This window comes from Pseudophryne corroboree, chromosome 11 (assembly GCF_028390025.1).
Source record: "Pseudophryne corroboree isolate aPseCor3 chromosome 11, aPseCor3.hap2, whole genome shotgun sequence".
Lineage (NCBI taxonomy): Eukaryota > Metazoa > Chordata > Amphibia > Anura > Myobatrachidae > Pseudophryne > Pseudophryne corroboree.
The window spans coordinates 275,582,019-275,595,203 of NC_086454.1; the positions used below are offsets into that span (position 1 = coordinate 275,582,019).

Here is a 13,185-nt window from a genome sequence, read left to right on the forward strand (position 1 = left end):
CAAATATTAGATAATAGCGTCAAAATATTTAGATCTTTAAAAGATATTCAATTAAAATGTGTTACACATACAGTACATCAGATGCATAATTGTTATTAAAAAAAACAATTTTCCTGAAATTCATTGAAATTACTGGAACCCAAATCACTGTTTACACAATTTTGTCATTTAGAAAAATCACACAACATCCATTTTTAACACTTCCAATCTACAAGGAAAAGAGACCAAAAAGATATTTATAAAAATATATTTCACCATGTAGTAAACAATACAGGAATTTTTCAATACATGAAGTAAATAAACAAATGATAATATAGCCTCAGAGCAAAGTATAAAATTAAAATGTTCTGCATGTGATACTTCAATTTATAATACAATTTCTACTTATAATTGCAATTTTATTATGAGTGCAGCCGCTGGTGCTGCCAGATTTTATGTGCAAGAATCCCTGTGCATAACTACCAAATATCATAGAAAGAAATGCTGACAAAAGCACTAAAATTATATATACACTGATTTTTGCTCTAGAACACTGGATAACTACAAGCGCGATTTCTGTCACTGTACAGTGTAATGTGTAAAACTCTAAAATTCTAAAGTTTAAATATTCACATGAACCTGTTTACTTCCAGATGTTTGTGCTTGTAATAAAAAACACCATATATCATACTGTAATTTTGAACAAAATATAAAAACTGACAAAGTCCTTCGGAAAAAAAGTTTTTCTCCTATCAGCCTTCCATTAAAATTCAACTACTGCAAATATACATTCCCCCTTTATTAAATTACCTCTTGCGGTGGTAAAAGCCGCATACAATTTTAAAGTGTATATGAATTTTAACATTTAATATGTGCGTACAAAAAAATAAATGATCAATTAATTGATATAGATTACATATATTTTTTTAAACATATTTCTTTCTTCCATAAATAAAGACATGAAACAAAATAAAGGCAATAAAATAGCAGTTTGAGAAATTAACAAATAAATAAGGTTTGAAACAACATACAGCAATTACATATATATATATATATATATATATGTATATTTAATTATTTCTTCTTTATTCAAATTTATTTAGAGGTGCTTGCAAATTCTTGGCAGTAAGGCTCAGGAAAAGCAAGCCTTATTAAATTACCTCTTGTGGGGAGATGTCCGTTCACCTAAACACCATAGTTGAACTTTATAATTTTTTCATTAGTGATAGGACATGAGAATCTTTTAAGGCTCAAAAACATGTAAGGACGATGTGTAGTTGGTGGCTTGTTGACCACCAAATATGTACAATGTATAGTCATCGCACAGTGGAAGTCAGTTGGGAATTAGTAAGTTATCAAAATTCATCAGAAGACCAAATATTGCTTTTGTAAAAAGTGGTTAGTTCCTTTTTTATTTTTTTTCAAAATGTTGCAGTAGACTTTATTGGTAGAAGACATTATCACAGAGCAACAATCCACTTGCCTGAAGTTCAAACTTTTTGTAAGTGCTCTGTTTTCCAGACATCCCAGATGCCAAAACTCCACTCTTCATGGTGGTCCAAGTGAATATTGAACATCCAATGACTTGACTTCTAGATACTTCACAAACTTTACTCCACAAGACTGACCCCCTAACGTACACAATTTTTGGTTCAACATTACAATGTACTTGATTTTTTCTTATAGATGACTGGTGCTAAATTGTCTCTAAAACATGTTGGCCATATTAGTCTTGACTAACAATGACCCTAAAATATTACAGATTTGTAAAGTCCAGGATGCAAAAGTGTTGATTCATTGTCAAGTTTCTCTGTCACTTTCTCCAACTGAGTAAAGTTCTCCAAGTCTTTTAAAACGAGGACCCCAATCATTGAGGTAGTCAAAATTTTGATCTGAGTCTGATGTTGAAGACTCCAAGGAACTTAGAGAACCAGCCACTGATCCTCGTCCTTCATAACCATAAATCTGGATTGAGTCATAAGGAGGTGCAGTGGGATCATTGTCAGCCTCATGCAGCCTTACATTAATAAATTCATCCACGTCAACGCCATTAGGAGTAGATGTATGACCTTGTCTGGGCATAAACTGGAAATCAGGCTTGATATCCTTACGAGGTAAGTATCCATTAATTCCATCAGGATTTTGCAGAGTTGCAATATCAAATGCCTCTGTATCTTCTTCTCCCCCCCCTTCATCATCATAGCGTATTATATTTTCACGAACATCTTCGTCATCCTTTATTATTAGTGGCTCATTTTTGTGTCTTCGGAGGGTGACAAAGAGCACAACAATCACTGAGGAAAAAAATATATTGTGAGCCAAACAATAATGATGAAGTACTTATACTGTGTTGTCCTGTTTATTTCTACTACAAATTACTTGCACAGTTAGATTGAATATATCAAACCCTTTCATAACGTTGACATGAGAATGTAAATGCTGATTGTTAACATGAAGTCAGTGATAAAAAAAATTGCCATTTTAGAATGTCAACATTTCAGCTTGGTGGCCCAGCGGTGACTTACCTTCACGTGACAGCTGCAGCAGCTCCAGCGGTGTCTTCCGGGTCCTGGCAGTCATGTGACCATTACTTCCAGGTCAGAGCTCCGATCCTCCCACTTTCTGGTATTTCTCCCTAACCCTAGTTCCTAACCCTCCCTCTAGTGCCTAACCCTTATTCCCCTTGCAACCTAACCCTAACTTCCCCCCGCAGCCTAGCCCTAACTCACTCACTCACCCACAGCCTAACCTTAATGTCGACATTCTGAATGTCAAAATTGCACCTGTGGCCATTCTGAGAAAGCTGATATGTTACTTGTTGAGATTTTAACAATGTAAACATCATAAATGTAATTGTCGTCTTTTTGTCTACATCCACTTTCTGATATCTCCCTGTTTTCTCTATGCTATCCTGTGGCTTAAGCATACACACTTGTATGTATGTGGTAGGCCTGGTACAAATGCTACTCTGCTCAAACTGGACACACCTTCATATTCAACATATGCATTTTAATTCCTCTTTTCCATAATACACATGTTACTTTACCTCCAAATGATCCCCATTACAGTAGATCCAAAGATGTTGCAATGTGAATACGGTTTTGCTTTACATCATCTTTAAATAAAATAATTATCTGACTAAATAAAACTGTTTTAGATTTGTTTCTAGAAGTTAGCGTTTTGTGGCGCCACCCCAGAGTGGCTTACTTTGATAATATAGTAGCAGGGAATATATCAAGTATGTTCCATTTTTGTCTACATTATTTTAATTCATTGGTTGGTTTTCATTAAACAGTGTGAGGCTGCTTAAAAGTTTTATGCTCTTTTATGCTCTTACGTTCCCCCAGCATGGGGTCCACCTACAATAAACTTCTGTACAAATGCCGGATTCAGAGAAGCATAATTCAAAGCTCCCAACATCTTTCCTCTATTGTATATTTCTATGTACAATAGATGAGAGATATTGGGAGCTTAGAATGACGCTCTCATCTTGCAGACCTATGTTTTTTAAATAGATCATTTCAATAAATTTCAACACTTTTAAGAAGAAAAATCAGCTCTTTTGTTTTCAAATAAAAGTTATATATTTAGTTGTTTTGCCCTATAAGTAATATCGGGCAACAAGATAAACAAGCACATTTTTGCTGAAGGAAATACCTGTCATATGCATTCTGTTCTATTGCTGCCTCGATAAAACAAACAGTCAAGGAAATACAGTTAAAAATAGGAAAATGTTTTGACCTGGCTTATTTCCTGTCTCATATAGCAGCTCAGCTTACAGAGGATAATCTATGATATAGTGAGAGTTCTATTGTAAGTTCTATTGCACACATTGGTCTCACAAGAGGAGAGTTCTCAGCATGCACCATTGAACCACTGCATGCTCAGTAAAGACCCCTGCTCTAGCTTACCAGTGGTATCTAGAGAGTGACCCGGAGACCTATTGTTGGGTCCCCCTTAATACTTGGCCCCACAGGGGCAGTACCTGCTCACTGAAACACTGGCTAGGAATAGGGACATTTCTAAGCTACACTCTTTACATGCTTAATGAAGACCCCTGCTCTAGCTTAGTAGAGGTATCAGGAGAGTGACCCAGAGACCCACTGCTGGGCCCCCTTTAACTCCTGACCCCATAGGGACAGTCCCTGCTCACTGAAACAATATCTAGGATTAGGGCAATTTCCAAGCTACACTATCTGTGAATATAGTATGCAAATAAATATATTTAGCTTGCAAGTATGCATCCCTGCAAGTTAACTGCCCCGGTCTGCATGTCTGAGCTGATGCCTATAATCATCATAAGTAGATACTTGCATTAGCTCTGTAGCTCTATCCTTAATTCAAAATATCTATCTGAAAACAGGCATATTTATGTATACACATAACTGTATGCAGCACATATACAAATGCCATGCTAAGTTCTGCAGCAATGTAACATGTAAGAGGGGGATGTAGTTGGCATCTCGACGCATGAGAAGCTAGTGGTCCGGAAACCGGCACCAAAATCCCGACGTCTGTAAAAATGCCAATGCCGGAATCCTGAATGCAAGTATCTGGGGGAGGCTAGGGTCAGGCAGTGTGTGTGTGTGTGTGTGTGTGTGTGTGTGTGTGTGTGTGTGTGTGTGTGGGGGGGTTATGGTTAAGCTGCGGGGGTAGGGTTAGAGTTAGGCTGCGGGGGGGAGTGTTAGGCTGTAGGGGAGGCTTACGGTTAGGCTGCAGGGGAAAGATTAGAGTTAGCCTGTCGGGAATATAACAATCAGGATGCCAGATTGGTATTTCGACCACTGGCTTCCTGACTTCCAATCTCCCGAACCTAACCCATACGAGGATATGCTACAAACTCTTCATCAGGCCCATTCTTGTTTGAGCTTCTCAGTGAAGAGTAAGTGGCTCTGGTCAGCATGTGAATTGCTACAGAGAGGGATATTATGCAAATGGTATTACCGGGAAATCCATTTCCTATAGGAGTGGCTTATTTGTACTGTTGAATAGACAGGTTCTGTTGTACACAGTGTGACAACTGCAAGATAGGTGATGCCACAATAGCTTCTACGCATTCATATTCAGGAGTTTTAGATGTTCCCACCATCATTTAAAGGGTGTTTGGCCAACCCAGAGCTCATAAAGCTCAGATAAGAATGTGGAGCTATAGTTGGCCATGCATGAGGCATCATTCTTAAGAGAGAAGTTGCAGTGTAGACCAGGATATAGTGTTAGAAAGAGAAAAGGTCTGTTCTCTAAGGAGCAGATTCAACTAGCCACTTAGATTTTACTGCCCTGACCTTTTTAATTGTAAGACCATTTACTGTACTTGCATGATAAGTCCATGCCTAACAACTGTTAACCCATGGATACCACATTGAAGTAGGTACACACTGAGCAATATATATCAGCCTTTCAAGCAAACAGCTAACATATTGTGAGCCCGATGGTGGGTGTACCCCCGATATGTTTGAATGATGTCGTTCAAAGACATATTGGTGGTCATTCCGAGTTGTTCGCTCAGTAATTTTATTCGCATCGCAGCGATTTTCCGCTAATTGCGCATGCGCAATGTTCGCACTGCGACTGCGTCAAGTAAATTTGCTATGAAGATTGGTATTTTACTCACGGCATTACGAGGTTTTTTCTTCGTTCTGGTGATCGTAATGTGATTGACAGGAAGTGGGTGTTTCTGGGCGGAAACTGGACGTTTTATGGGAGTGTGTGAAAAAACGCTACCGTTTCTGGGAAAAACGCGGGAGTGGCTGGAGAAATGGAGGAGTGTCTGGGCGAACGCTGGGTGTGTTTGTGACGTCAAACCAGGAACGACAAGCACTGAACTGATCGCACTGGAAGAGTAAGTCTCGAGCTACTCAGAAACTGCACAGAGAAGTCTTTTCGCAATATTGCGAATCTTTCGTTTGCAATTTTGATAAGCTAAGATTCACTCCCAGTAGGCGGCGGCTTAGCGTGTGCAATGCTGCTAAAAGCAGCTTGCGAGCGAACAACTCGGACTGAGGGCCATTGTGTCAGCTCGATGGGCGATATATCGGGGCATATGGCTGTGTGTGCATGCGGTCCGCTGACCGCCCAGTAGAGTATCTATAATGGGTGCAGTGTGTGCGGTGGCCCACACCGGACACCATGCACTATTTTTTTCAATACTTATCCCTCCGGCGATCCACATCGGTGGCAGCAGCACTGCAAAAATCACTGGAAAATGACAGCCATTTTCCCAGTTTTTCGCTCACGTGCAGTATATCACCTGGAATATGCACTATACTCTGTGACAGAGTTTCCAAGTATCCATAGTGCTTGAGTCAACTTCTCTGCCAGATACAGAGGAGGGGGCCTGGATGGAGGCTTCAGATGGTCACCTCCTTTCTAAATAGACTCCTGCGACCGCCCTGATACTTGTTGCAGGAACAGCCAGTGACTGACATCTTAACTGGGTGGGCACATTTAAATGCCTGCCCAGTTATGAGGTCGGGCACAACATATCAGACAGACAATTGCTAAGTGTGTACTTATTTACAATCATCAGATTGGTTGGCGGATAGGCCAAATTGTACTCTTCAACTGCAAGGCAGATCTGGACAAGCAGTACCGAATGTGATGGATAGGACAGAGTGCTCATATTAGGAGAGTTTATCCAAAAACTGGGACAGTTTCGTGGTATGCATTACCTGTGTTGGTTAAGTCTGTAACTTTCCTATAAATGGGTCTTTTTTTTTTCCTTTCTTTCTTTCTAATACAGATGAATAACATTTATTTGTACCCAGCACCTACAACTTATGTGTGCCATACATTTATGGCCTGATTCCCCATTCTGCTGATTCAACATCGATGATCGGCGATCCCTCAAGGAATTGCTAAAAAACAGAATTGACAAAAATCCTAGACTCGTCGATCCCGATCATTTTTCGGTTGGAATCAGCGAATTGAGGATTTCCAATAATTTGAATTTCCCCAATCCACTGAGGCAGGCATCAGCAGAATGGGGAATTGCCCCAATACCTCGATGATGTGCTGTTTGGGCCCCTTCTGTCACTTCCCAAAGACTGCAGCCTTTGAGGGTCACAGTTAACTAAAGATAATATTAATTTATTCCTGAAGACAATGTTACTGTCATACTAACTCTTTAAAGTTCTTGGAGGAATTTTATTATTTTTATTTTCTCCTGTCAATAATAAAGATATGTGAAAACATATATTCCGTGTGGCAGTGCTTTCGGCATGCAATAAGAACATTACGTACCTAGAAGCAGAACAATACATGCCAAAATGGCTATCAGTGCTCCCATGCTGAGTCCAATTGGCAGAACATATGCTTCAGCGTTACATGACTGCACTATGCCATCACTACTACAACCACAGACCCGTATAGTAAGGGTACTGGTGCTGCTCATTGGAGGGTTACCGCTGTCACTTATTATGATTGGTAGGAGGTATACTTCTTGCTTCAAGCGGTTAAATCCATTGTGCCGAGCCAAGATACTGAGGGAATTATCTAGGAAAAGGAAGAAAAAAACAACAAGACAATTATGCAGTAATAAATAAATGCACAAAAATACATTTTAACGACAATAGGAGAGATAGTTATTGTTTATAAAGGGAAATCAAGTCTCGTATTCACAGGTGTGAGTTGCATTTATGGATAATTTGTTTGTTCATTGCCAGCTAACCCTGAGTGCATAGATAAGCACAGAGCAATACCCAAATCTTCATTCTGGGGAACATTTATGAATCCATGATTACTGCTGGTTCTTTAAGCACACTGGTAGCGCTAGGACTCCTCAGAGATTTAACTAACATGCCTAAAACGTAACACAAACAAAGTTGTCTTACACGCTGATCACATGTCTAAGCCCTTTAGGATTCTCCCATTCAGATTATATTATTGGATGTACAGTGTTAATTCTTCAGTCAAGATCCTTTGTATGGAATAATGGGCATTTTCACCCATATAATGCTGATCCCATCTCGTGATGTCTATTCCTCTTTATTGGCGGCATACAGTATGTGGCTGGTTTATGACAAGACATTGGCCCTCATTCCGAGTTGTTCGCTCGCTAGCTGCTTTTAGCAGCATTGCACACGCTAAGCCGCCGCCCTCTGGGAGTGTATCTCAGCATAGCAGAATTGCAAACGAAAGATTAGCAGAATTGCGAATAGAAAATTCTTAGCAGTTTCTGAGTAGCTCCAGACTAACTCCTACATTGCGATCAGTTCAGTCAGTTTCGTTCCTGGTTTGACGTCACAAACACACCCAGCGTTCGGCCAGACACTCCCCCCCGTTTCTCCAGCCACTCCCGCATTTTTCCCTGAAACGCCTGCGTTTTTCCGCACACTCCCAGAAAACGGTCAGTTTCCGCCCAGAAACACCCACTTCCTGTCAATCACTCACCGATCAGCAGAACGATGAAAAAACTTTGTTACGCCGTGAGTAAAATACCTAACTTTTGTGTAAAATAACTAAGCGCATGCGCTATGCGAACCTTGCGCATGCGCAGTAAGCGACTAATCGCAGTATAGCGAAAATCGGCAACGAGCGAACAACTCGGAATGACCCCCATTATTATCAGTGTTTATTTGCACCTGATCTCTAGCAGGTAAAAAAGAAACTCCTCCTTTCAGGAGTATACAGTATGTGTGTTTCTACAGGTCTGCATGAGCCCTGTTTGCATAAATATGCCATAAATGTACTCTAGCTATGTCATCATGCCACCTTCGCTGCGCCCACATGACTGTAACTAGGGGTGTGTGAGCACTATCATCACACAGGGTGCAAGGCCATGGGGGTGACAAAGTGGCTGCTCCATGGTACCTTCATGTGGCTTTCAGGGTGTCAGGAATGGCACTCTGTAGCCAATGATACTAATGCAGAGCCAATCGTAGTGTCCAAGGGAACTCTGCAGTTTGTAGAGATGCCTGTGTCATTCTTTGGATGCTCTGTGCAGTTCTCTTCAGCCTAGAGCCACCCCATAGGTATGGTGTCATGATATCATGGGCTTAGGGGGTAGAGTTGGCACAGGTGGCATAGAACCAAGTTCCGGCCTTGCCATCCCACCACTCTGGATGACATCATGCAAGATACCAAATGTAAACTGTAAAGGGCCCCATACATGATAATGCCGATTTCATCCAATTTCAGGCATTCGGGCCAATATATTGGGTGAAATCGGGCAATTTGGATGTGTTTTCGATCCAATGCACATTCCCAAGAGGGTCAGATCAGCTCCCCTAGATCGTTAGTGCTGCACTCTTGGCTATATACTGTTACCAGTGATGCTGCTACATACTGTTACCAGTGATGCTGCTACATACTGTTACCAGTGATGCTGCTACATACTGTTACTAGGGATGCCGATACATACTGTTACCAGTGATGCTGCTACATACTGTTACTAGGGATGCTGCTACATACTGTTACCAGTGATGCTGCTACATACTGTTATCAGTGATGCTGCTACATACTGTTACCAGTGATGCTGCTATTTACTGTTACCAGTGATGCTGCTACATGCTGTTACCAGTGATGCTGCTACATACTGTTACCAGTAATGCTGCTACATACTGTTACCAGTGATGCTGCTATATACTCTTACCAGTGATGCTGCTACTTACTGTTAACAGTAATGCTGCTACATACTGTTATCAGTGATGCTGCTATATACTGTTACCAGTGATGCTGCTACTTACTGTTAACAGTGATGCTGCTACATACTGTTACCAGTGATGCTGCTACTTACTGTTACCAGTGATGCTGCTACATACTGTTACCAGTGATGCTGCTACATACTGTTATCAATGATGTTGCAACATACTGTTACCAGTGAGGCTGCTACATACAGTACTTTTACCAGTGATAACTAGCATATACAATTATACTGTTATCAGTGATGCTGCTAATTACTGTTACCAGTGATGCTGCTACATACTGTTACCAATGATGATGCTACATACTTTACCAGTGACGCTATGTGCTGTTATCAATGATGCTGCAACATACTGTTACCAGTGATGCTGCTACATACTGTTACCAGTGATGCTGCTACATACTGTTATCAATGATGCTGCAACATACTTTTACCAGTTATGCTGCTACATACTGTTACCAGTGATGCTGCTACATACTGTTATCAATGATGCTGCAACATACTTTTACCAGTGATGCTGCTACATACTGTTACCAGTGATGCTGCTACATACTGTTATCAATGATGCTGCAACATACTTTTACCAGTTATGCTGCTACATACTGTTACCAGTGATGCTGCTACATACTGTTATCAATGATGTTGCAACATACTTTTACCAGTGATGCTACTACATACTGTTACCAGTGATGCTGCAATATGCTGTTATCAGTGATGCTGCTACATACTGTTACCAGTGATGCTGCTACATACTGTTACCAGTGATGCTGCAATATGCTGTTATCAGTGATGCTGCTACATACTGTTACCAGTGATGCTGCTACATACTGTTACCAGTGATGCTGCTGCAGGGCCCACTCCCCACTGAACATGCGCCGGTCTGGTCCACCTATTAGAGGCTCTGCTCTCATGAGAGACCTGTGAGGCTAGAACGGCATGACTGGGCCCAATCCCAAATTTTGCTATGGAGCAAGGTGATGCTTTGTTCTGACCCTTTAGCCCCGTACACACGGGGAGAGATGTTTGGTGAGGGATCTGTCACAGACAGCTCAGCACACATCTCTCCCCTGCTCAGCACACCCAGTGGTGAAATGAGCAACCTGCTAGATGCAGGCCAATCTAGTACCAGCGATAGCGAGGCACGGGGCCACGCATCGCTATCACTGTGGGGCGTACACACGGTGAGATCCGTGCCTAACTTCTAAGCAATCTAGTCAGATTGCTTAGAATTTAAGCACAGATCTTTCCGTGTGTACCCTCCTTTACTGTTGCTAAGTCCATCTGCTGTCATCACTGAAATATACTGTGTTATATAGGCAGATCATGCTGAAATATACTGTGTTATATAGGCAGATCATGCTAATCTCAAATGTCTGGTAATCGGGCCCAGTATATTTCGGCGGGTTGAAACAGTCTATAAGTGATGATTGATGAGTGATGTCCTGTATTTATGTCATTGTTTGTCTTTAGGAACAAACTATGTGTTTCTTATTTTCTGTCTGTATGTATTTTGGAAAGATGTACAGGAGAGGGTGGAATAAGGCATGTCAGAGCCTGCAGCACACAATACACAGGACGCTATGCTCTGGTACTCCAGTATATGATGAGTCACAAAATGTCTCTGCACTGCTTAAAGATCCTCTGTCACCTACACACAATTTGGACAGACAGTTCGTGGGCTGAAGTGATGTTTATGTAAATCATATCAATTCACTAGCAAACAGCAGCTCGTGCACTTTGGGGCTAGATCAGAGGTGAATGCAATTACAGCCTGGACTGTATCTTTTAATTAATGCTGTAGCTGAAGGTCTCTTAATGAGACACCCAACGGCTTGGGTACTAATCCACCATTCTGCACATAGAGAAGCACAATCAGTCGCACCAATACTTGCCTAATCTCCTGCTAGTTGCAGAAGGCTCCCCATTTTTCGGCCAGTCCCACGCACCCACAAAAGAGTGTCCAGATCTCCTTTGAGCAGGCAGGATAAGGAGATTTTACAGATAATTGTGGCGCCACTTTGGGGTGGGGCTTAATAAGACGCATTCACATAATTTAGCATTGCCCCCACCCTGTGGACTCACGAATCACTGCATTTTAGGGGCCAGGCCTGGTGACTCCTCTCTGGGCTTCTACCATGGACTTAAAATGTGGCAATTATGGTTGCACCAGCCCTATGAAGACGCAAAATCCCAAACTGGACATACAGTAGCTGTCGTGTTAGTGCAACTGCCTCTTTAGAAGTAGCCACTGACCACCCAGGAACGTACAGCAAAAGTGCATGGTTATGTGTGCAATTTGGATCTGTGTCTCAGATCGTTAATCATCATGAAGCATGGGCGAACTGAAAACATCGTCCATTTGTATCCGATGCTGTCCCAGCATCCGCCTGTATCAATGATGGCATCAGTTCCTAATTGAGCATTAAATTACATTTGAATATTGTCTCACCCTACTTAACCCCGTACAATATTGCTGCCTCCACTGGATACCTCATAATGGGATCCTGTAAGGTTACTAGTTCCTAGTGAATTAAGAAGTAGCACTTTAAACTCACAAAATGGCTCATTCAAATGTGTTTAGGAGACAGTTGCAAATTACCACTGTGAAACTGTATAATAAAATTGCCAAGAAAAGGGTGAAAATGTGATCTTCATATGTTTTTAAGACACTCTATTGTTGCCTCAGTAATGTCATTCAGCTTTGGTGCTATCAGCCTCAGACATAGAGAATTATCGTACAGCCTGGAGCTTTTTTAATGAGAATGTAAAAACATTTCTAATAAAATTTCAAATTGAGATGGTTCATGGTAATGTAGTAAAGGTTATGTTGCTGGCTTCTCAACAATACACAAGAAGAATGTAATATCATTAAATTGATATACAGTCGTCCAGTTGCAATATTAAGTACATTTTAAACCTTTCACTGTAACCTCGGAGGTGACATACTGAATGTTAGAATATTAACTGTCAATGTGTTTAGTAACAGTACTCAGAGTTCCACTTGACAATTATTATATAGTTACTAAACAAAACCACTCAAAATTTTTATCAGTTTAGCACTCAGGTCCAGATTAACAATGGGCGGATAGAGCTACATCTCCAGGCCTACATATAAAAATAGGACCATCATCAGGACAGCACAGTGATGAACAGCCACCAGCTGGCCACACGGTTGACCATAAATCATAAGTACTAAAATAGTCGTTTTATTCTCCTCACACACTAATGCAATTTTTAGACTTTTACATCTTTAGGGAGACATTGGGGATAATAGAGTAGGGGTTGTACTTGCCCATATGGCACTGGCCACCTCCACACGGAAGTAGTCATACCCACATGGCACTGGCCACATACTGTAGTGTTGCCCCTGCCCCATAACATTTAATGTCCCAACAAAACACTGGATAGGACGGTCCACCGGTTACCAGGAAGAAAAGAACTGCCTGGAGTGTCCTCTGAGTGGCTCCAGAGGCTCCACGGTGAGTGTCCAAAGTATCATTTGGATGCTCTGGGCAACTCTTCAGCAGTTATACTGATGCTAGGCTGCAATTCAAGACACCCTACCA

At 41.2% G+C, this 13,185-nt stretch overlaps 1 protein-coding gene across 2 annotated transcripts in view; it reads right to left on the reverse strand.

Moving 5' to 3' along the window:
• Positions 1 to 233: 233 nt before the first annotated feature.
• The window catches only part of LOC134969443 (cadherin-8), a 572,329-nt gene continuing 559,377 nt past the window's right edge, over positions 234 to 13,185 (reverse strand). For both annotated transcript variants that reach the window (XM_063945395.1, XM_063945396.1), the window contains 2 exons: positions 7,219 to 7,470; positions 234 to 2,273 (listed from right to left, as the gene is read on the reverse strand). In XM_063945395.1, the coding sequence (XP_063801465.1) occupies positions 1,780 to 2,273; positions 7,219 to 7,470 (746 nt within the window). In that variant the 3' untranslated portion in view covers positions 234 to 1,779. The remainder of the gene's footprint in view (positions 2,274 to 7,218; positions 7,471 to 13,185) is intronic.